At 42.8% G+C, this 25,014-nt stretch overlaps 2 protein-coding genes across 3 annotated transcripts; both read right to left on the reverse strand.

Annotated features, from left to right (window-relative positions):
* Positions 1-4,931: 4,931 nt before the first annotated feature.
* Positions 4,932-21,698, reverse strand: tnpo2b (transportin 2b). Of its 2 annotated transcripts, none has more exons than XM_030062618.1 (24): positions 21,680-21,698; positions 20,424-20,525; positions 19,991-20,066; positions 19,674-19,823; positions 19,309-19,415; positions 18,817-18,950; positions 18,588-18,669; positions 18,220-18,342; positions 17,990-18,108; positions 16,812-16,872; positions 16,515-16,686; positions 15,650-15,802; positions 14,304-14,529; positions 14,045-14,216; positions 13,268-13,462; positions 12,999-13,157; positions 11,817-11,904; positions 11,605-11,703; positions 11,392-11,487; positions 9,761-9,836; positions 9,106-9,205; positions 8,922-8,996; positions 6,717-6,846; positions 4,932-6,594 (listed from the first exon to the last, which is right to left on the reverse strand). In XM_030062618.1, exons 2-23 carry the CDS (start codon positions 20,520-20,522, stop codon positions 6,739-6,741), a joined length of 2,670 nt encoding a protein of 889 aa, XP_029918478.1. In that variant the 5' UTR covers positions 20,523-20,525; positions 21,680-21,698; the 3' UTR covers positions 4,932-6,594; positions 6,717-6,738. The 2 variants fall into 2 exon arrangements, with proteins under 2 accessions (XP_029918478.1, XP_029918406.1); XM_030062546.1 differs by lacking the exon at positions 21,680-21,698 and adding an exon at positions 21,312-21,518.
* Positions 21,699-24,189: 2,491 nt separating this feature from the next.
* Positions 24,190-24,771, reverse strand: rln3b (relaxin 3b). Its single transcript, XM_030064292.1, has 2 exons — positions 24,597-24,771; positions 24,190-24,470 (listed from the first exon to the last, which is right to left on the reverse strand). The coding sequence occupies exons 1-2, from the start codon at positions 24,769-24,771 to the stop codon at positions 24,190-24,192; spliced, it is 456 nt and encodes a 151-aa protein (XP_029920152.1).
* Positions 24,772-25,014: the final 243 nt, after the last annotated feature.

The raw sequence follows: 25,014 nt of genomic DNA on the forward strand, positions 1-25,014 counted from the left end.
CACTAGGGGTCAGGACTGTGTTCAAAGGAGCGCTAGGTGCTAACACCTTTCCACTTTTTTTTTCTTTTTTTTTTTAATGTAAACCAGTTGCAACTGGTTGATCTTCGGCATGTATTTTTCCACTAGTTTGATTTTCATTGGTTGATTCAGCCACAAATTAGCACAAGGTCCTGAGTGTGTTATTGTTATAAATCAAAACATAAAGATTGGGATTTATATAACTAAATAAATATGTGACAGCATTACATCAGTAAAGACATCCTCCTAAAAGGTGTGTTGGTATAGGCAGTTAAGATGCTTTGGGAAATAATAGCAAACAGTCCTATAATGAAGAGTTTATTCAACTTTTGCTGTTCAAGTTTCGCAGCTGTTACCTAGGAAACATATGTGTCTGCACCCTCAGTGAGAGCAGTCGGGGGCTTGCTAGGGTGTAAGTTGGAAAATACCTTTTTTGTATGTTGGGTGAACTGATCCTTTAATGTTTTAACTGTAACCATGGTAAGCCTCTCTTTTCTATGCCACTCTGTGATTCTAGGAAACTTGTTGTACAATTCTGGATGAAACAGACCAGTGAGAGGAGACAAAAGGTAAAGTCTGTCCTAAGGCAAGAGTGTCTTAAGGAGTTAGAGTCAAATCTCTGCAGAGTTTGAACTTTGTTCCTTATCAAAGGTCCCCCCGTCCTTGAAAATACACTGTTCAAAAAATACTTTGCCTTTATGGCCACTAGGAAGAGCCATTTACTAATGGAGAGAGGAAATCTCTCTCTCTCACTCTCACAGTCACTCAACAATACAGCCGTTGGGACAGAGGGGGAAAAAGCCAAATAAGGACATCCACAGGACACAAACAGGAAGAGCCTGTTCATTTGAGTTAACAGTTCTTGTGAGAGCTATAAAAAAAAAAAAAAAAAAAAAAAGACACACACAAAAACACACACACACATCCCTGAGATATTATCTCTGACTCCTGTGTCCTCAATTTTTATCTTCCTGAACAAGAATGGTTTTCCCAAAAATGTTTGTATCAAATCACCTGATCGTCACTGATCCTTACAATAGAGATGTAACAAAATCTGCAAAAAGAGAGACTGCGCTGGTATTTAGTGACGCAACAGAAAAACGCACTACAAAACTGTGTGTGTCAGAATTTGCTCTGTTTATGTTACTCAGTTACCCCCTCTAAGTGTGAAGAGAGGGATGATAAAGGGATATATTTAGGATGGAGGCAGTGACAGGGAAGTGAGGAGGGATGTTCCTAAACTCACCATGTTGTTGTGAGGGGGGTCGTCTCTATTAGGCCCCCCACACACGCACACACACACACACATGCAAGCAAGTTTCAGGGTATCTTTATACGAGGTAGGAATGAAACGAGGATGCATATTGTAATAGAAGCCTATAATTATGGGTTTGAGATGAATAAGATATTCATTGTGTGGTTTGTGGGAGATTTCTGGCAGACTTGCTGTGTTTGTGTGGCCTCAGTAGCTATGGAGACGAAAGGAGATGAGTATGGATGGGAGAGGGAGGCCAAGAGAAAGAGCTCTCTTTCTCTCTCTCTCTCTCTCACACACACACACACACACACACACTCATACTTTGTGAAAATGGGAGGGTCCATGCCCTTTGACGTTACTGAAAAGGAATCCCCTTCCCTGGCGGTATAAACTGCTTGCACACATAAAAGCGGTTCCTTCAGCCACGCATACAGAAAGGCGCCCAGAGGAAACATGATGAGATCCCAAAGCTACTGTGGAGCAGAGGAGTCGTGTGAGTATGCAAAACCATGAAATAACAGTTTTTGGTTTCATTTGTACGTCCCTAAACATTCAGAGCTTGACTGGTGACTTCACATAGCCTACTTATGTGAGGTAAGTCGACGAGCCTGCACACACACGCACAAAAAAAAAAGATGAGCGTTGGTTCACATAATTAACTCAAGCACCATCAGAGGCACAGAGTACGTAACAATCACTCTAATTACATTACTAGATACTTTTCTGGGTGTTTTCAAACTTCTGCTTGACTTATGTAGTAGCCTGTTTATTCCTGTATTAACTTGAGTACATTTTAGACACAAAATAGAGAATGTAGATGAAATCTGGCTTTTACAGTAAACCTGTGATCATGAACTTTCACTTGCATAATTGAAACTGTTGAGCTTTCTTGGTCTTAAACATCAAAACACTTGCAAGGAGTGTTCTCAGAATTCGTGCAATGATTTTCCACTGAAAGTAGCTTAGTGCTTCACATCTCTATCACTTTTACTTGTGATTTTAACTGAATCAGGTTAAAATGAAGTAGCAGCAACAACATATCAGCACTCAGTGCGGATGTAGACATCTTGAAATGGAAAACTACTCCAGAGAAAGTGGCTCTGAAGTAGACTTTTTTTCACAGCAATCTATTTGACTTAAAATACGAGGGTAAACACAGGTCTTCCTAATGAAATTAATTAAGATTTCATTCCATTTAAATGCACCAGAGGAACAGACCCTTAATTATGATATCATTAGTTACACTTGTGTTCACCCTGCTGTGCAAAAGCTCTATTACTATGAATGAGTGTCAGTCCATTCTGCCACTGTGGACACTATACAGAGACTGAAGGACAGGAAAAGAACAGCTCGGTGTGATCGGGCCTGCTCTTCCAGTCAGTCACAACCTCACATTATCTACTGTCACGCACTTGATATAAGCCTCTCACCCTCCTCACACAGACACACACACACACACACACACACTTTGACTGGTTTGTCTGTCCGTGGGGATTCCTGGTAAAGTGATTTTGGAAGATTTTGGGCTCAATCACATTGCCAGGGATTTCCCATGGCTGGAAGAGAGAGAGAGCAACCTGCAGACACTAGAGGCTCAGCTTTGAGAGCGGGACATGCGAGGACTCATATTACAGCTCATCTGAATGCACCGAGGTGGTGCATCAGACACTGCTGAGGATATATGGAACCGTACAGTGTTAGTTAATGTTAATCATACCACCTGATACGCTGCATATGGTTGTGGATGTTGTCCATAATTTGTGATTTGCTTTAAAAATGTCACTCCAACAGGAAATCCACCAAATCAAAGAAGTAAGAGTCTATTTCATGGGTTCTTTAACCGCTGTGCTGGAGATCAGAGAGAACCTACATCCCTAAAATCTCTACTTACTTCAGTTTTGGGTTAAGGGAGGATTTCTCACTCCTATAGTGATGGGACTTAGCCCACATGTGAGCAGTGTGTATGTCTCTCTCATGTTCACAGTGGTTAAGTTTCATTGCCTGAGGAGATGTCACTGCAGGAGTACATGCATGCGCACACACCTTGTCATTCACATGAGGATATACAGTATAGAGGGAAAGGGAAGGAAAGGCCTGTCACTTTGTGCTCAGAGATGAGGGACAATTATTAGCTTTGGCCATGAGAACTGAGTCTTTTTTTTTTTCAAATGGTTTTCTTTCCTTTACCTCCTCTCACAAAACACATCAGACTGGCAGCTCTACCACTCAGTTGCTATGGAAAACCTTCAGCATGAATGACACCGTTTATTTCAAGAATCCACAGACCAGCTGGATTATCAAAGACATTTTACACTCACACTCGAAAATAAATAAATAAATAAATCATATAATAGACTCAAAGCATTTTTATTTCCATTCCCACTTTGGAAAAAGGAGAATTTGATTGGTGAGAGTAATCCACAAAAAAAGGGAGGAAAAAAAAAACGTACAAAAGTCATTCTGCCCAAATGCAACAAGATCATGCTCTTTATTATATAAACATAATTTAGAAAAAAATCACTCCTTTACCATCTCCTTTTTCCATTCATCCCTTTTTCTCTTTTGTTCCCTACATATCTCATTCATGGTACTGTCACACCATTCCTTCCTTTAATTAACTTCATCGCATTAACCAATCGTAACAGCAGGCTGTACTACAGTATCACCCAAAGAAACATACACTGATCCTGCAGATACAAAAAAACTAATTAACAGCTTTTTATGTGAAACTCAAACATCAGTTACACAAGTTAAAAACACCGAAATTAACAAGCAACCGAGAACATTTTCTCCCACAGAGGTGTTGTAATAAACTGTGGAAACAGACTAGATCGGGGTGGCAGATTGTCTTATATTTGATTTGTATTAACGTTGATTATCAGCTCACTTTTCACAGTCGAGGTCAAATCAATTGTCGACATTTGTTAGTCCCTTGATGTCTACAGGCTGTGATGAACTGGCAGAGTATCAGTGAAAAAATATAGATCCCTGTATGCAATTTTGCTAGCAAAGTCATACTTCATTGTATGATGGCTGAAAAACAGCCGATGCCTCGAGGCTGCCTGAATTTTCATGTCATGATGTACTTAGGAAATAACAAAATAGCAGCTATTTGTATTTATTGAAGGTCTGTTTTTTTGTTTTTGTTTTTTTGTTTTTTTTTTATTCCAGTTGCTATTACTCTTTGGCAGTGTCCTAGCTCTTCTATTTTAAGGATATTGTGCTCTATTTCCTCATGTTGTGAATTGAGGTGGTGTGTTGGTGTGTAAAGGGCAATCATATTACTCTGAAATATACATCAAACATACACCGCTGCACGCCCACACGCACACGCACACATACACACACAGTGGAAACACAGACACAGAGCATGCACACAAAGTAGGCTAGGGCAAGCTACAAGCCCTTCTGAACCAAAAAAAAAAAAAAAAAAGTTATTTGCACCCCTACTGTGCACACATTATATAAACACCATCTAACTACCCAAAACATGCTCATAGGCAAAAAGTACTCATGCACGCCTACTCACAGGCAAATTCTCTCACGGGCATACACAGACAAACACACACACATACGCACGCACACAAACAAACACACACACACACTTCTGCAATATGGCAAGGTTAGTCATTGTAAAAGTGCGGATTAGTCGCAGTTTCACAAAGTTGTTTTTATTTGCCATTTAGTATTGGGATATTTTTGCCAGTCAAAGACACTTAATTTCACAGTGCAACACAGTATGACAAACACTGACATTAGGGTCAAGACATTATACGGGTGAGGTTAAAAAAAAAGTCCATACAAAACCAAAAAAATAAAATAAAATAAAAAAATAAAATGAAATAAAAAAAGTGCAAAAACAACTTAACAGTCACTGAAAATAGCAATCAATTCAAATATTTTTTTGCGTTAATTGTGCGAATTTAAGTTCACTATGGAAACAAAAATCATCAGTAGCAGCAAAGAAAAAAAAACTGATGGACCATTTTTTTAAACATTATAAAGATAACAATGAAAACTGCCAATCACTGTTCACTTAAGATATCAATATGGCATCAAATGAATATCAGTACGAATGTTGACGTAGACACATACACACTCACGCGCGCGCACACACGCACACACACGCTTGGTCACAGTTAACAGGTGCAAAAAAGGACATTGCCGTGGGAGTCAAGTTTTAGCTCTGTACCATATCAAAACAATACATAGTTCACACACTGTTAACACATAATGCCAAAGTAAGGATATACAAACGACTGCACATGCACGCGCACACACACATATACACACACAAAACCTCAAGGAGACAACTAAGGATGTGATTTTTTTTTTCACTTTTGTAGATTCCTCCCCTCTGGTGAGAAAACAAAATGATTTAGCCCTAATCCTCCCTTCCTAGAGGAATGGTTTCTGTGAAGCCAAGAGGAAAGACACTTGCTCATTTTTTTTTTTTTTTTGTTTTTTTTTTTGTTTTTTTTCTGATCACGTAGAAAATGTGTCAGGAATAATGTCTGATAGATGGACAGCTCTGTGAAGCAGCACTCTGGTCAAAAATGAAGGTAGGAAACGTAGATACGGAGAAGCGAGATTATCTTACAGTTAACTAGAATTCAGTGACTATGGATGAAGTAATTTATATTGATCCTATTCCCCGGAAAAAAGAAAGATATATCACCCAGAAATTAACAGTTTAGACACCTGTCTGTCTGTCTGTCCCTAACTACGTAGAATAGGTCTTGATAGTCTAAATAACAGTGCCACCCGCAGTCAGTTCCATGTACTGCATGTACAGCATGTGCAAGTGTTATGTGTGTCTGTCTGTGTACGTTTGTCTGTCTGTGTCAGTCAAGCTAACAGTTAACTCTTTAGTTTTTGTAATCCCATTAAAACCTTAACAGTCCCTGTCCTCCCAGCCAAGAAGCCGACCTTTCTAAATCCGTCGTGTTTCCCTGCCTTGTTATTCATTTCCCTCCCTGTCTTTCCCTGGATCTCTCTATGCTGCTCTCTTTCCCTGTCTCTCTTCTATCCCAGCCTGTCTATCCCTCCACCTCGCATCTAGGTCTGTCGCTCTGTCCCTCTTGCTATCTGTCCCTACCAGTTAGTTTTTCTGTGTCGGGTCCCTGCCTAGTTAATCTAGAGGTGTCCCCCTGTCCCTCCCTCCCACCCGCCCACCCTCCCTCTATGGACAAACACATAGGGCGTGGGGGCCGTCCGTCAGGGGGAGCGGCCAATAGCGTCCCTCTCCCCCCCCAGATCAGGGCAGTGCAATACACAGATGGATGAGTTTCCCATTCACCCTCCTCCTGCTGGCTCACCTGGTGGGGGAGGGACAGACGGAAAAGAAGTTAACATCAAAATACTGTGAAATGTTATCTTTTTTTTTATTTTTTAGCAAGAGTGTGTGTGTGTGTGGGGGGCTGCATCTGTGTGAGATTACCTCTGGGGTGGGTGTAGAGGCTCTAAACGCCGTAGCAGGCTGCCAGTCTTTCCTTTAGCAGTGGTGGGAACTGCTCTGAGAACTGCTGCCAGTTCTCCTCGCCGACCTGCTCCTTGAAGCCGTGCAGGATCTGTGGAGAGGAGTGGGGGCACAAGGGGTACCTCATCATTTTACTGCCAACAAGTTGGGCCTCAAACAACACACACACACACACTGCTATGGTTAGGAACTGATGAATTTTTAATCAATTCTTAACCCCATTTCTTATAAATTCCCCTACAGGCTCTTTTTATTGAAATGATACTTACAGCCTTTTGAAAACGACGTGTTTTTAGTATCTATAGTGCTGACGCAAGCCCCACTCTGTTATTCTAGTGAAGCCTCGAGCCCTTATGATTAAAAACTAAATCACTGAAAGTGTCAGTCATGCTCACAGGACTGTAAATCAGAATGGGAGCACAGAATCACACCACTGTATTTGCTGTCACAGCGGGACGTTTCATACACTTCCTCCCATTTGAAATTAGTATTCTGTTGGGCTGTTTTGTTTCTTACTTGAAAGCGACAGGCCAGGGTTGCACTTGTAACCCAGTTATTACAATGCTATGTTTAAATACCTGGAACACAAAGTTTCTATTGAATTTTCATGTTTGTTAAAAAAAAAAAAAAAAAAAAATTAAATAATTAAAAAGTGTGTGCTGAGTCGTATTTCTGATTTCTGCTGTGGTATGAGTTCAGACATTGAGACTCACTGAATTTCATAGTTATTGATATCAACAACCAAAATGCTATTATCGTGGCATGCCTAGTCTCAAATATTCACTGACATCTCTAGCAAAACTCTGTTTAAGTGCAAAGGTCAGTTAAAGAAGTACCTACTATTTACATTATTATTACACACTCAGAGTCCTGGAAATACACAACTGAATTTCTATTTGATTGTGAGCACTCAGCAATAAATGCGTGTCCCCAAGTTGCATAAAGTTTACAAATTTAGCAATACAGTGACAATTCAGTCAATTCCTTAGTGCACAAATTTCAGATAGACGACTTGTTGACACTGACGCTCAGAGTCAGACTCTTCCATGAAGCCCCCAGCCTATACAGGCAAACATTTTGGTCTAAAAATACACACATAGCGGTATGATTCATTATACCAGTAAATTCTGGGTTCTACAGACCGACAAAAGGAAACAACGCCCTGTCTGTACAAAGGGCCTGGCACTCTCTTTTGTCAAGATAAAATAAAGTCCTGATCATTACTGGATTATTATTGCATGGTTTATAACCTTAAAAATCCTTCATAGCACCAAAACATACTGAGTCTCCAACTGATTGTATAGAAATTCTGAAATCAACCTCAAGTTAGAAAAATATATATATATATCACTGTCATGAAATGTATGGCTCCGTTAATCTATTCTATTCTATTCATTCATTTATTATCTATTACTCACAATACACTCATTATTTTTTCTTCTTCTTTTCCCCCATATTGTTCATGCATTTCTTTGCTTTTTATTAATGGATTGGTGTCTACCAGTTATTTAGGTTTTCTGCTCATTTTGTGTATTTTTTTTGTTGCCATGTATTTTTTGTTTGTATTGTCCAAGGTCTTTTGTATACGTCTTTGGCTTCTTGGCCTCTCCTGACACAGCTTTTACTTATTTATTTTTATTATTATCATCAGGATTTTATGCAGTCTTATGTATGTGTACCTAGATAAAACGAACTGAATACACATCACACCATCACAAACCGTGTGAGAGTGACAGTGAGGTGTGTGATGCGGCTTGCTGATCATGCGGGGGAGTGTATTCACTTCTATTAGGAAGAGCTGTTACCTTGTAGCTGAAGCTCACAGCAGCAAAGCAACAAAGAGACTAGATCTAGACTCAAGGTGGCTGGTCTCTGCCTTGTTTGCGATGCTGCTGCAAACTTCATCGACAAGAAAATGACTCCTGTGCTACGGAGAACTGAAGCCACTCTGCTCCGCCTGAGGAGATTACACCTCGCAGTGACTCACACAGCAGAGGAGAGAGGCACGGAGTGTGAGACAATCCCATAGTGAGTTAAAAATTGCAAATTTTGGTCTATTTTCTAAAAAAGCAAACAAAAACTGGGGCCAGATAAAGCACACTTGTTTCCACACAAAAGCAGCTCCTCAGTGGACGTGGTTTCCAGCCCTGCTCATCACCCACTCACCTTGTAGAACATGTCTCTCAGGTCGTCTTTAGGATTCACCCAGGAGGCCACCGCATCGCAGAAGAAGATGAAGTCCTGAACAAACGGAGAGGGAGAAGGTTACATTCCAAATCCTTTTACATTTCCAAAAGCTACTTCTAAGTGCCTAAAATGTAGAAATGTGAATGTAAACTGTGTCCCCCACCTGCACCACGCCGCCCGGGTTCACACCAATCATCATGCAAATCCCGCGGAAGGCCGAGTCTTTCTCCTCGTTGTCTCTGATGTTCCGCAGAGACGTACACCTGTCGTGCACGGAGACAAAGCAACCAGTAGCTGTTAGAGATGTTCGTTTCTCCACTGGGATTTTATCTGTCCCGTGTTGTTTGCACGAGGACAGGTGGAATGTCAAAAGTGAAAACTCGGGTAAATCTCAAAAGTGACAAGCAGGGATTGACAGCAATGCTCCTGTAATACCTTGGGGAAAAACAGAGCCATCCAAAATGTCACTGTTTTAATAATTGAAAAAGTTGTCATTTTTCCCCATTGGATTTCCCTTCCACGACTGCTGTCTTCACATATTATTTCTGAGCCTGACGGAGCTGACTGCAAGACGTGTTTCATTCTCACTATTCACTGACTGCAACATTTCAGGGAATTTGTTAAGCAATGCCAATATTGTAGCCCTTCTGATGAAGTGATTAGTCAGCAGTGCAGCAAAGTCATTGCACAATGAAGCGTGGTACAAGGAAATGTGGTAAGTCCAGATGTAGCCAATTAAATTCCAACACAGCCATTTCCCATTAGGGAGAGAGACTGAAAGAACTGAAGAGAGAGAAAGAGAATAAACGCAGACTCACCAAGGTCTGATGAACTGCGGCAGCATGGGAGCGACTTCCTGCGGACACACGTATCCCAGCCGACCAATGGTGATTGCTGCGGGAAAACAGAGAGGAGGGGTCAGGGCTGCTGTCACAAGAAGGGCGTTGGCAGTGGGAGAGTCCTTCAAATTTTCCTGGATGACTAAGATCTGAAAACCCTACAATGGATTTTTTTTTTTTGTACTTTTGCAGCTGCCTCGATGCAGACTTCTTGAGAGTTAGCCCACCGCCTGAGAAAACTGACTTCAAATGGTGCTTCTTAAGTACCAGATTGAATTACTCATATTAAATTACGCCGCTTCTGTCGGCCCTCCAAACACTTGCATCTCAGACAGCGCAATCAGATGTTCGACTGCTTTTCGCTCCCCGGTTTAAAGTGACTCCCGACTGTGCAGACCTGCTGTGACACAGCTGCTTTTCATCAGTTTGCATAAATGGGAAGGAAGGAATGAGGCCTTGTACTCCAGTGATTTGACTATGATGAGTGCAGTGGATATGGATTCTTTCAATCAGTGCATCAAATTGGTTTGATTTTTTTTTTTGGGAACAGGCCAAGTGGGCGGTATCATGTGACACACTGCCTGGGGCGGCTGGTGCTCAAAAAGATGGTGGATAAGAGCAAAGACTGTGGACTTATTTGTGAACGTGGCAACATCTATCTAAACCGCCTCTTGTTGTTTTCCATGTTATTGCTTGTTAGATTTACAGAAAAGCTTCGGCTATGAACACATATTTGATTGTAAGAGTTATTTTCAAACATATATAGTCGGAATTTACACAATGCAAAATTATTCATGATCATTAATCATCACCATAATTTCCTGTTTATTTTTCAGCTTTTGGTGAGAATTGAAAGCACATGTTGGAAAAGGTCGAAAATCAGTTATAGTAGGGGTTTGCGATACTGACAAAAAATTATATCTCAAAATTTGGGGGGATTTTGCCAATAACAATAATTGACGATACTCTGCATCCCTCAAAAATGTGTCAAAAAAAAAACAACACTCAAATGTGTGAAAGTATTGTATTGTACTGGCTCGCTGTTGTTAATAGCATATTAAATGGCTGTTAATGATATCAAATCTGTTGTTGTGGCAAAATATGAAACCCTCTGCAGTTTACCGACATGAATCATGCAGCTTAAGCAGAGCTGTGCGACTGAAATATTTCCGGCTAGGCAGGCTGTCCAAAGTTGTCAAACACAAAAGCAGGATTTTTACTAAAGCAGGCTTTAGGGACACTTTCAGCTCTTGGAAAAATCGACTTTGTATTGTGCTTAGATGTTGCAAACTGCTAATAAAACAAATTTCTCACATTGTCCCACTGATGCCATTTGTCTGCTCTGTGAGAGGATACATTTGGTTTCCACTCTGAACGACATAATCGTGTCAGGAAAAAGGCACAGAGTGCACTATCTTTGTTTTCCTCAACCATCTTTGACTCATGTGAGGTGACCCTCTTTGATTTTAACCTGCTCTGACTTTTTCATTGTCTGTATCAACTGGAAACAAAAAAACAAGGCAGAACAACAACAAAACATCTGCCCCTCCTTAAAGAGTGTGTGTGTGTGTGTGTGTGTGTGTGTGTGTGTGTGTGTGTGTGTATTATACCAGTGTTCTCCAGCAGGGTTTTGGGGGTGTTGGGTCGATTGATAATCTCAACCAGCTGATTGAGAACCATCGCTACGTACGGCTGCATCTCCACTCCTGAGAGAGAAGGACATTGAAGGGCGACGTTTACGTTATATCATAGTGATATACAGAAGTAGAATATTACAGTGAAGAGTCAGAGAGCACCATCTCTGAACGCTTGCTGCAACTCACCCATCTGCATACAGATTTCTCCTATGGCCCAGGTGGCGTTGTTGCACACAGAGATGAACTCTGGGTTCAGGTTTGTGCCCAGGATCGGCATGAACTCAGCTGGAACACACACATGCACACATGAAATGGGTCAGACATATACAGAAATAGAAAACAGAAGGATGACAGTGTAACTGTGTGTGTGTATGTGTGTGTGTACATGAGATAGTTACCAATGCAGGGTTTGACGTGAGGGAAACAGGCTTTTGTCAGGTCACCCAGTAGAGCAAAAGAGCTCTGTCGTACTTCAGGCATCGTATCCTGGGATGAGAGAGACAGACACAGACAGAGAGAGAGAGAGAGAGAGAGAGAGAGAGAGAGAGAGAGAGAGAGAGAGATGAGCCTATTAATATTTTTCTGACTAATCAGATTAAAAAAAACACACACACATTAGAGTTAGACATGGTGACAGACACTCTGCCATACAAAGCCAAACAGAAAAGACTGTAAATTAGATATGAATGATGACACCGTCCCTGCAGCATTTTGTAGTTTTGCTTATTCTTAAAACAGCAGAACAAATCGGTACCAGTAATAACCTCAATCTCCCAGTCACCGCCCACAGCAAGAGACGACAGCATCAGGCCGGGATGTTGGCAAAGCAACTGGACCGGAAAACCCTTCATCAAGTTATCAGATTCCATTAACGTAGGGCAGGAGGAAGGAATGGAAAGATTTACCAGCCCTCTCAACTGTCTGTGTGACTTTGGTTGGGGTTTTTCCATGCTACTGCTGGTTATATTCACAGAGCGGCTTACACTTACACGTGAATAATGTAAGAGCAACGAGAATCATTTAATAATTTGGAATTTTATGGAGGTGTTAAAATTGATGCATTTTAAAGTTACTCAGAAAGATGTGGTGGGCCAATCGGGTTGATATTCAAAATATTGGGCCCCAGTGTCAAAATCCACTTTAATTTCAGGAAAGTATGTGGACATATCCTGCCAGTTTTGTGGCAAAAGGACAAAGAGTTTCTGAATTATAGTCCAATTTGTATGATGCTACACCTTTTTTTTTATAGTGACCCCCCTAGTGATCAATTTGAATGAAACTGTATTTCAATGAAAAATGTATGTTTCAGGTACCTATGTGGACATATCCTGCAGGTTTCATGATGACTGGCCTAACGGTGTCCATTTGTGTGCTAAGCCATGCCCTTTTGAAGTTCACTGGTCAATATTATGAAAACTAAATAAGATATCAACAAGCCTTATGCAAGTTTTGATCGGCTTGGTCCAGTGATGATCCACAGTGAGTATCAAAGGAATCAGACCTACGGTTGAGGAGGAGATGTCAAAATGATGTCATCGCTACGGGCTTGAACCCCCAAATAAAAAAGCATTTCTGTTCACCTGCATGCACTGGAAAAGCAGCGTCATGATGTTACTGCGAGCCACCAGCGTGTCCACATGGCCGCCCAGTCCCTCCGCCAGGCCACTCAGAAGATCCAGAGCCACGATCATGAAGTCCTTGTCCGGTGCCTCGTACTGGTCTGGCTGCTGACTGTACATCTGAGACGGAGCAAGGATGGAGTGTCAAAGTCTCTCACAGCACAGATCCAAACAGTACGTGAGTGTGTGTGTGTGTGTGTGTGTGTGTGGGTGAAGCGTGCAGGGCTCACCATGGCCTGAGCCAGTGTCTTCTGGACCAGGGTGACGCAGCGCTGGTAGACGGGCTCGCAGTAGGGCAGGAAGCCGCTCTGCAGCGCCGTGGCCACAGAGGACAGACACTCGAGCAGGGGGAACAGGTCCTTGTCCTCATCCTTCAGCTCATTCCACTTGGCTATGAGGGGAGGCATCAGCTTCTGGATGTACTCCTGAAAACACAAACACGCACACACATACATAAACAGTGAGCATACAGTAAACTCAGAGATATTAAAAAAAAAAATCTTCTGATTACAAAATACCCAGTGTGATGGCTTGCCTCTTATTTGAAGAATGTTTTTTGTTTGGTTTGGTTTTTTATTACTGGAACCTAAGATACTACCACGATACTACTGTATCTTAGATAAGATACTACTGTGTCTACACTGTATGTGTAGATAAGATTGAACTTTAATTTATCATTACCTATTTTATGACTATTAATAACTGAATGGCCATATCTTATTGCTGAGCCCTCATTTATATGTTGATTTTAAGCTTAATGTTTTACCATGTTATCCTTATATTCCTTATTACTGACCTCAAGTATGGACGCTTTCCTTTTATTTATAGTCGGTGCTTCAGATTTCAACCACATTTTTGTTTATCCATGTTAATGCAGCTACTCTCATTCTATTAAAACTATGCAGGATTTTTTTATGTAAGTCAATAAAATGTGCATAAACAGTACATGAAGCAGCAGGGTTGATTAGGTGTGTGTGTGTGTGTGTGTGTGTGTGAGATGGGCTCACCGGCTGGTTGAGATGGTGTCCCACAGAGTCAGCCAGTGTTCCTATGGCATCATAGAGGATGAGCAGGTTCTTGTGCTGGTACTTTCCAAAGGCGAAAACGAGCGTGTCCAGGATGAAGCTCAGGTAAGGCACCAGCTCTGTGCACGCCTCCTCCTCCAGGGTGGCAAAAGCACTGAGGAACACAAAGAGGGGACGGGTGAGCGGGGTGGACGAGGGGAAAGAGGACGCGGAGGAAATGCAGAAAATCAAAGGGCGTCACCTGCAGGCTGCCTCCTGTACCCTCTTGTTGCCGTCCAGGATGCGTTTCAGCAGCTCTGTCATGAGGGGTTTCAGGTGGGCGTCAGGGGGCTGGCTGACCACCCAGTGGGCGTAGCGGCTCAGAGTCCAGCAGGCGATGGAGCGGACCAGAGCCTTCTTGTCGCACAAACACTGGATGAGGTGGGGGATGAGCTCAGGCAGGTAAGGTACCATGCCCTGCATACAACCTGGATGGAGGAAAGGGAAAGTTCTTATACACACTAAACCATAATCATTCACCCCTTTTACACCAAGCAAGCTTGTTTTCCACAGTTTTTCCACCTGAGACTACCCACTAAAAAAAAGTGAAATCGTTTAGCAGAAGCCCCGGACCGCATACTTAACCTCCAGGTTAACCGCTGTTACAATCATCCAACCAAACTGAAACGCAGCGATTTCTCCATCGGTCTGTCCCAGTTGTCTCTTATTACAATGACACCACCATCATAAGTCAGGGACCATCCCAAATGATGGTTTAAATTTATATGTACTTCATGAGATTACATAGATTAAAAGGTCCACAGGGGTTAGATTGCTTAACTAAAATGTAGAGCATGTCCTGTGTCATCATGTCTACATGAAACGCAAATCAGCGGGCGACCTGTTTACTCCTCAGCTGATCACAGCCAAAACCAGTAAGTAGCCGGGACCGTGGCAGGGCTCTGAACACGGTGCTGACCCGTTTACACTGAGTCCTGGATGAAAGCAATAATGCTTGTGAAATCCAGATCAAACTTATGCTGTTCATCCCAACAACATACAAGTTTCTCAGAACTTTAAGATTTCTCCTCACCTCACCTCTTGCACCTCCTCTTAAAAAAAAAAAAAAAAAAGTTCCTCAGAATTGCCCTCTTAAGTGTTGTGAACATTTCGGTTTTTCTTTTGGCTGATGGAGAAAATGAATGGGATGTTCAGGTCCTGTTTGCCAATTGTTCTGATCTTACAATGGGTGAAGTACTGTCAGTACAGATGACATGATGAAGATATCACATGTTGCAACAGTTTTCTGAATCCTTGTGTCACAGAGCCACAAAATGCTGGAATGCTACTCTAAGCATGGCTAACATTTCATATCACTGCAGCTGAAAAAAAAAGAAGCAAAAAATGGACAATATTAACATCGAATATTGTATAAACTAATCATTTTACAGCTGTATTCAATCTTGTTCATTAGACTGAAGAGGTGGGATCCGGAATTGATCATTTGGGCTGAAAAAATAAACTAGGCCACACTTGAGGATAATACTGTGGAAGCTGGCATGTCTAAATGTATGTTTGCATGGCCAGTTGGTCAGAGCCGGATCTCACCCTCAGCGATAGCCCCGAGCACCAGGATCCCAGACTCCTTGATGACCCAGTCAGGGTGGAAGAGCAGGCCTTTGAGCAGGGGCAGGAGATGGGGGAGCAACTCGTCACGAAACACGTTGGCGAGCACATCCAGCGCTGCGGCCGAACACTTCCCTGGAGGGGGTGGGGGCAAAACCACTGAGCATCACATGTCTGAACAAATATGTTATTCAGCTTCAGATGAGATCCAACTTTAATCATCTCTGGAGGGAGAAACCAGGTCTTCACGCCACGGCAAATGAGAATAAAGCACAGGTAAGAATAAGATAAATAGAGCGCACCAAAGATACTACAACAAATAACATGCCATAATTACAACCAAAAGTAGTGGAAATAATCCAGAAAATATGAGATAAAGACAAATGTGAATCTTATACAACATCATTATCAGATTTATAGATGGAGATGGCATGTGCTTTTATGTTGTAATATCCCAAAAGCTTTACTGAACATTAAATTTCAAAGAGCTCCAAGTGCTTCCGACGTGTAGGCTATATTTAGGTTATATTTAGAGTATATTTCAACCTGTTCCGCTTCACTACAAATTTCCAGCAAAAAATAAATTAAAGTAAGCAGTTCTTCGCCTGAACGCTTTGTTTATCCATTGCAGAGCTACTCCCTTGTATAACCACGGCACACAGGCTGCACTTGCCGATACAGTTCTACAATAGATCTTTGTAAGTGCAATTTGACTCATTGTTGAGCTCTTTGTTCTTTGAGATGCTTAACAAAATCTTAGGGACTATATTTGCTCAAAATTCCACTTTGTACACAAGGAAATGGTAATACATTACAAAGAGTCCCCAGCCCCCAATCCACAACTTACGTAAGTTCCAGTCAGACAGCGTGTCATCGTCGTCGTCCTCATCTTCGTCGATGTCCTCCCCCTCCTCGCCCTCCCCTCCCTCGTGCTGCAGGGTGACGGTGCGGGACTTGTGGAAGCGTGGCTTGATGTCCTGCTCGCTGTCTGGGACCGTCTCGTCCTCCTCCACGTCACCCTGGGGAGACGACAGACAAAGAGAGTGAGCGTCCTGTGGGTAGACTGATACGGGGCAGGATAATCACAGACGACAAGGGTGACCCGATAGTCGACCACTCCAGGGTGCTGAATGGGAGGACTCACCTTCAGAAGGATTATGTCAATCTCAGAGTACTTCATCCCATTCACCAAGATCGGGATCAGTCTGGGAAAAGAGAGAAATAACCGCATTACTACCGGGGTGAAATTCATGCAACATCTGACTTCATCATGTCTGCCTGAAGCCAGTCCAACAGGCCTGTCCTGTAGCAAGGCTGCCAAAAAAATACTCAAAGTCTGAATGACTTTTTTCCATCCCAACATTCAAATAGAAACTTGAGAAATCAGATATGTTTACTTCAGCTATGCTTTATCCTGCTTCTGTGTGCTTCTTTTATCTCAAGGTGGCACTGAGCGGCTGTGTGATGCGTTGTGATGATGACCCCAATAGGATGAACTCTGAGTCAGCAGTTTTTTCAGGGTTTTCGAGGCTAGTAATCACATAACAAAAAAACGCACCTAGCCAGGGGATTATCTAAAGTAAATCTATTTTAAACAGCAATAAAAATGATGTGCTGGGTTAAATTATTCTATGCTACTTTCACGGCAATGATGGAAGTTATGGCAACTGACGAATGCAGAGCTCCACTGCGCTAACGGTGCATACAAACAGAAAAATGGTTGGTTAGTTACCGTTTATTACCACCGCTGCAAGAGAAAGTGTAAAACTAAAATACATATTATAAGTTCCCTTTATGTAAAATTATGTGTGCACGAAAAAGGTTTGACAAGCAATGATCATGTTATGCTTAAAAACATTTTCAGCACTTGAATTTCAAGTTGAAACATAACTATGACCCAAACAGAGACAGATACGGGACAAAAATACAATTATCACCCAAAACACTACAGCTATGTAGCATTACAGAGGAAACACTGGACTCTATTGGTTTTCAAATGAACAGTTACTGTTTATCCTGACTGAGGGTAAAGGTTAAGGTTAGAGAAATAACTTGGTCATCGTAACATTTAAAACATCTATCACTTCCATAGAGGTGTGCTCTGGTACCAGCAGTGACGGGCAGCGTCACCGGGAGCTTTACTCATATGTTTATTCATTCAAAGGGTCACACAGTCTATTGGGTGATAATGCTCCTGACAAAATGCAAATGATATTCAAATATATTCCAATACACAGCAATCGTAGAGGATAGTATTTAAATTCTATTCCACGCCATTGCTGACAGCCCCGTCCTGCAGCACGTAGTTATGTGAGCACTTACTGAACCAAGTGGCCGGACAGGGCCTCTTTACAGATGGGCTGCTCGGCCAGGGTGAGCCAGAACTCACAAGCCTCCAGGGCCACGTTCTCATCGGGGTCCTGGGTCCGCTGCAGCATATACTGGTGCAAGACAGAGGAACAGTTGCAATAAGAAGGAGTAAGGGAACGACAAGGGTCGAGTTGTGTACGGCTGTTTGAGTTGATAATGTGGTAAAATAATCGCATCCACACCTGGATAATGCTGTGCATGTGGGGGATGAGGCGGTCGATGCGGACTTCCAGCAACATGACCAGAGCCCTGCAAACGTTCTTCCGCACTTCGCTGTCCTCATCGCCGGCCAGTGCAAACAGACTCTGGACGGGAGAGAGACGAAAAGGAGAGGTAAAGGGGGATGGATGGCAGAGGGAAAAGATGGAGATTAAAGAAAGGAAAGGCAAAGGAAGGGGGAGACAAAAAAATGGGAGGGAGAGAAAGGTAAAGAAAATCACAATTTATACAGACGTGACACCTGACTGAGCACACAGAAACCAGCTGAACTTGGAGAATAATGGAAACAAGACAAAAAGCAGTAAACAGGCAGTGGCAGGAGGTCTCTCACCTCAATGAAGGTGTCAATGTTATCCATCAGAGCCTGAGCTCGACCAATGATAAACTGGTTCACACACGCTATAGCATGAGACCTGAGAGAAAGACAAAGAGATGGGATCTAAAAAAAATGGTTTTGACTGGGGGTAGAGAGGGGTGAAGGTTGAGGAGGACACACAAATCGTCAATCGAGAGAGAGAGGAGAGAGAGAGGAGAGGGCACGAGACAGGGAGTTCACTGACCTGATCTTGGGGCTGCAGTGCTTGAAGAACTGGAGGAACTTGGGGATCATGATGTTGAGAGGTCTGTTCAGAGCATCGCTATCCAGCAGCTCTGATGAATCCTCGCAGATTTTCTGCAGTGCTCCAAAAGAGCCCTAGAGGACAAACACACACACACACACACACATTCAAACAGAGAGGGATGAATGTAAAAAATATACAGAAAAGCCAGACATAAACATGTAATACAATACAGAGGAGAACACTGAAATTCACATAAGCATTTCAACAGCCCTGCATGTGTGTGTGTGTGTGTGTGTGTGTGTGTGTGTGTGTGTGTGTGTGTGTGTATTACAGTGTGAAAGAGAAGGTGCTTTTTGTACCTCAAGGTGAACTAACCCTTAAACCTTGATTATAACTGAGTACTTTGCATTGATAATGTGATTTGCAGACCCAAATAAAGCATTCAAGCATTTGTGTGTGTGTGTAGGTGTGTGTGTGTGTGTGTCTCACCTCGCAGGTGTTATAGTCTTCTGAGTTGAGCAGGTTACAGAGCTGAGGTAACAGTTCAGGCCAGGTCTGCAGCTCGCCTTTGGAAGCGATAGTCGTGATCAGGATACCTTGACAAGTGAGAAGGAACAAAACAGTAAATACAATATACTCAGGCTGTAAAACTTAAGAGCAACTCGCAGCTCAACTCACAATCCATCACATTCAATAAAGTTTAAAGTTTCTTGAAAAATACAGCCCTTGCTCCCACACACCCCATTACCTGCAAAAACTCAAACCACCTACGTATCATGACTCACAGCAGCTGAAAAACACAGTTAGCTCAAACTCTGCCTTTCTCCCTCTCTCTCTCTCTCTCCAACACCCACCGATTGTCGCTCTGATAAGCGGTGAAGGGTCTCCGATGTTGTTGAGGCATTCTCGTTTGATGAAGTCAGCCACGTTGGGGGGGAAATTCTGGTAGTGAGCCTTCACGTTATTCTTCAGTATGAGACCGCTGAGAGAGCGAGTGGGCTCATCTGGAGGAGGGAAGGCAGCACAAACAGATGAAGGAGGAGTTAGGATAACAGAGTGGGAACCAGGAGCAGATGGAAACAAAAATTTGTGTATGGCACTCGAGTCAGAATGAGTGGCGATTCAGCTCTAATGTTTGCACCCTTACTTTGTGTGACATGCACATACGCACCCTCAGATTTGAGGCTCGTGAGGACAAAGATGAGATAGTTGTTGAAGTCTGGAAACTGGTTCAGTTGCTCCAGTTTCTGCAGCCTCTGTTAAGGAATTCAAGCAACCATATGCACTCGCAAAGGCACACACACCCACACTCATGGAGAGCTCATGATCCTGCGTGACATACAAGCTTTCGCTCACATTCACCAACAAACACACCAGCTCATCTAGAACATGATTCTACTTGTGGCAAAACTCCCGGGCAGTTTGCATTGTCTAACGCTTTGACACACAAGCATCCACACACACTTCACACTCCTGCTGGGTAGATGAGGACTCTGAGCAAAAACTTCACACTTCTCTCTTTTTGCACTCAGGACACACACACACACACACACACACACACACACACACACACACACACACATACACTCAAAGCTTTAGGATACTTCCTGCACAGCCCTCTGTGTTGCAGTGTCTGGAGACTGGGAGTCCTTGAGTAGCTGAAGCACTTGCTGCAGACCCTGCTCATCAGGTTGCCACTCCATCGTCTAGAACGCGCGAGCGAACACACACACACACACACACACACACACACACACACACACACACACACACACACACACACACACACACACTTAGCTGGTTTGAAAGCACATCAACACTAGCGAAGCTGACAACCAGCTGGAAATAGCTCCGAGTGTCAATAACCCCTCACTGTTTGTAGCTTAATGCCAACGTTGTCAACTTCATGTTATTGTTTAGCAGTCTGCTTCGGTTATTGTGATGTTTACCTGCTATGTTCCAAACCAGTGCAGTAAAAGCATTCGGAAACGTTTGTCAACAATGCCCTGGGTCTATGTCGGAAGATATTGATTTCGGCTCTTTACCTTTCCCGTTTCCGCCTAAGTTACATGAAAGCTGGCAGCATCTCTATGTAATCACCACTGGCTCTAATAGCAGCGTGGACAAGTTAGCCACACCACCTAGCAAACGCGACACGATCAGCCTCCTGGACATGAGGCCCAGACGGCCTCTCAACACAAGCGCAAATGTCTGGCACAGTCAGCTAGCAGGCTAGCGTCGCTAGGCTAGTCACGGGGATCAGCTCGTCATAACTCACACAGAAACGACACGGCAAATCGCCATCTCACGGTAAACTGTGTGCACTCTGCGTTACAATGCCAAACTGTGCTGGGAAGCGAAACAAAAGACAGAAATCACAGGCACCGCATTAATATTCATATCACACCAGTCGCACATCATCCCCCGGTAGATATCATTAACGTTAGCTTGGCTAGCTAGCTTCATGTTGAAAGTACCGCCAAAGGTTTTACCTGGTCACACCGATTCGTCAGATCTATAGTCCTATAGATTGCACTGCAGTTCCGCTGTATCGACGAACATTCACTGGAATATAGTTGCAATCTCAATACAAACTTCTGATCATATGAGATCAATGTAGCTGGCTATCGTTACAACAATTAACAAGCTATGCTAGCTGGTATGTGACAGAGATTGCATGCATTGCATTCAAGCCGGGTGAGCGGTATGATCACAATCGGCTTCCGTACCGGCGACGCGACGCGACCAACAAAAATATTGCACTTTCAGGTTTCTGTTACCCGAGGTGTAACTGTATCGACGTTGCACTTTTAATTTGGATCTACATTAAAACCAACAAACCAACGAATGTATCACATACTCATAGTTTTATCAGCAGACGTCAAAATACGACTCGGTGTAATGTGTTGGGGGTCATAAATGGCCACCAGATGGCGTTAGCTCCCAGTGTTTGTGGCATCCACTTGGCACCTAACTGTAGGGTCACGGCTATCTGTGGCCCTTGCATGCGTAGCCTACTTCTTCACTATTGCTTGGATTAGACGTGCACACTTATTTAGTCAATAACTGGTATATGCCTTAAAGCACCATTTTACTTTGATGTGACCATGTGTATTTTAAGCGCAGATAGGGAGGAACAATTAAACACCACTGCTGACCACTTTGGGTATCCATTCTCCACTACCTTGTCATCCTTGTCAAAACTGCAGTTGTATACAGTGCTTGAAGTGGGAACATTAAGTGCAGGTATTCCCCTTATTCAGGTGTAAGCAAGTGGTCACACACTTAAGCTTAAACTAACCCTGACATGCAACAAAGGTCCCCTGCTGGATTCAAACTGCACTGATTGTGGTTATGTGGCATGCATCTTCATCAGTACACTGCCAGAGCACACCATATGTTTGATTTAATATTATAACATTTATGCCACTTAACTTTGTCGGTCTCGGTTGTCACTCTGCTGCTGCTTAGATGTCATGAAAAAGTGAAAAACAGATGAAAAAGTGCAAAATGAGAAACTGTCACAATGCCACTTGCTGCCACTGCGGTGCTACTGGCTCCCTGCTGGCTCGGCATAATACTGAATAATGTGAACTTACTCAACAATAGCTACAAAAATCAAGGAAACACTCAAAAAAGCATATACTGCAGTTGACAAAAGTCTTTTACCTCTACCCTGTTCTAACTCCTCTCATTTCTTCTTTTTCTTTTGTCATTATCTGCACCATATAGGTACATCTAGACAATTACAATTGGCCAGTTGAAATTATGTTTGACAGACAGGTGATATGAACACTGACATTTTGAGGAAACCCCCTACTTGACTGGCTGACTGCTGTTTGACCAAATTATTAAAGAAGAAGCGTGCGCTCAGTAGAGTGCAGATCTCCACCAGGCGTATCTCCCCTTCTCCAGAATAAAGGCTATGTGCTGAGCAAAATCTGGGAGAGACTCAGCAGCCAAATGTACTGAAAATGCTTTTCAAATTACAAAATAAATTGATGCATGATTCAAATATAATACACTGTACAGCCTCTCAAGTTTCTCACTAGCCTTTTCTTGTTCTTTCTGCATGTATTTCACTTTATTACACATTCTACCTAAGTCATATGGCTTTCAACAGAAACCGTGTTTCAAAAAGAGCATGAATTAAAATAACAAAATTCATTACTGCTAAAGGTCTCTCTTGCTCTCTCTCTTTCTCTCTCTCTCTCGCTCTCTCTCTCTCACACACACACACACACACCTGCAAAGATTAGACAAATAGTACACTGACATATGAAACAGTGACAGCTGTTTTATACATGTCTTACAGTTGTGAATCATCAGATATGTAGCCCACTTTTACTCCATTCTGACACTTTTTACAAATTTGTTTTCCCATATCTGTTCTGTATTCTGTTGACTTTCTTGTTAGCAGTCTGTAAACTCACCAAAAAATGCAATGCACGTTGTGGGCTTTTTCACCCGCAATCAGAGTGAAAACAGCCACAACAGGATAAAAAAAAGTGGAAGCTAGACAGTGAACACTGTGAGAGAGCAGAAGTAGACACCCAGGAGTATGGGAGGAGAGAGAGAGGGGAGCAGCTGTGGTTGAGAGAGCTCGGCAGTAAATGAAGACAGAGAGCAGAAGTAGCAAAAACAAGCGTTTTGCAAAGATTTTGAATCACTGCAACCACGAGAGGTTCTTCATCACAAAAAATACTAGACTGATAGCCCCAGTGGTTTGTGAAATAAGCCATGGACAGACACACACACATACAGGACCAAACACATGATCCCCTCCAGGAGATAATTAGTAGGGCAGATTTTTTCTAAATAATTCCACTGGTGATTGAGCAGCCATTTTGAGCTTTTTTTTTTTTTTTTTTTTTTTTTTTTTAAATTGTGCCTTAAATAAAGAATTTTATTGGTTGCTGTGCCTGATCTGCTTAGTGGCATAAAGAATACAAGACACATCTGAGGAGTGCCAGTACTCCAGACAAAACTTGTGGTACTCCACATAGTAAAATGTAGTAGTGCTGGTACTGCATACCAGTCCACTTCAGACACTGGTTCAATTACAAGGTCAATGTTCTTCCAGCATGAAATATTACAGTCCTTTAAGAAACAGACACAGAGAGAACACAGGCCTCCAAACCAACTCCACATAGCTTTATTAACTGTCATATATCAGCTCTTGACAAGCACATTAAACAAATGTTTTTGAGCACATACTAGAACATTCTTACATGAAAGTCAACACATGGATGAATTGGAAGCCATTTGGAGAAGAAGAGAGATGAGAAATTGGAGGGATCATGGAGGAAAACAACAGAGCTCTGCACGAGGAAGAAGGAAAGAAGATATATTGTCAAGAGGTAGTTTGGTTCAACAGAGGGAGCTGATTTCACTCTTACTGCAGCCCCACTTGCAACAGGCATTAGACAACCCCACAACGACATCCCGCCCTTTCCTGTCCGCACTCCTTAGAGCCTCCAGCACCTCATCTGAGATGGGTGAGCGAGCTAAGCGGCTGAATCCATCAGCAGTAGATGCCACGTTCATCACCTCATCCTTCCAGACTTGGGACTCCGACGGTTGCTGCTCACTCGCAAGTTGAAGGATGGAGTTTGTTTTCCATGGGTCAAAAGCCTCATCCCCGAGGACACCTGGTTAATGAGAAGGGGGCATATATAACAAGAAGGTTAGTAAGTTGCACTCATTTGGCCCAACAAATAGGCAGCTTAAATTGTGAACACACACACACACACACACACACACACATGCAGCCTCACCTGAGTCTCCTACACTTCTCCTCCAGCGAGAGCCTCCACAGGTAAAGATTACAGCTCGTATGAATTCTCTACCACACAGCTTCACCCCGTAAAAGGAGGGGTGGCCCTCATTGGACCGCACCCTGCCTATTAGTGCAACCAACAGGATGAAAGTCAACAGCGCTGTCTTCCACATGGTGAGAATGATAAAGGTGAAGGATGAGAAAGAGCTCTGAGTAGTAAACCTATCTCGGTGTTGTCACTTCCAGTATGTGGTGTGTGTTTGTGTTTCTGGACTCTTCCCCCATTATATATAGTCTCAGCATCCCAGAGAGGGACCCCAGCTCACCTCCAGTCCTCCTCAGTGGACAGAGATAAGACAGGAGACCTTTTGCAGCAACAATGACCACAAAAAAGAGGAAAGTTGTGATTAAGTGTG

This window comes from Myripristis murdjan, chromosome 1, assembly GCF_902150065.1.
Source record: "Myripristis murdjan chromosome 1, fMyrMur1.1, whole genome shotgun sequence".
Lineage (NCBI taxonomy): Eukaryota > Metazoa > Chordata > Actinopteri > Holocentriformes > Holocentridae > Myripristis > Myripristis murdjan.

What these genes read in the sequence shown, in the direction of transcription:
- tnpo2b (XM_030062618.1), bottom strand. Translation starts at nt 20,522, where the DNA reads ATGGAGTGGCAACCTGATGAGCAGGGTCTGCAGCAAGTGCTTCAGCTA. An exon ending in CACGAGCCTCAAATCTGAGG is followed by an intron (nt 19,824 to 19,990) that starts GTGCGTATGTGC and finishes TCCCTCCTCCAG; the next exon opens with ATGAGCCCACTCGCTCTCTC. An exon ending in AACCCTGCTGGAGAACACTG is followed by an intron (nt 9,837 to 11,391) that starts GTATAATACACA and finishes GTTTTCCCGCAG; the next exon opens with CAATCACCATTGGTCGGCTG.
- rln3b (XM_030064292.1), bottom strand. Translation starts at nt 24,771, where the DNA reads ATGTGGAAGACAGCGCTGTTGACTTTCATCCTGTTGGTTGCACTAATA. An exon ending in GAGAAGTGTAGGAGACTCAG is followed by an intron (nt 24,471 to 24,596) that starts GTGAGGCTGCAT and finishes CTCATTAACCAG; the next exon opens with GTGTCCTCGGGGATGAGGCT.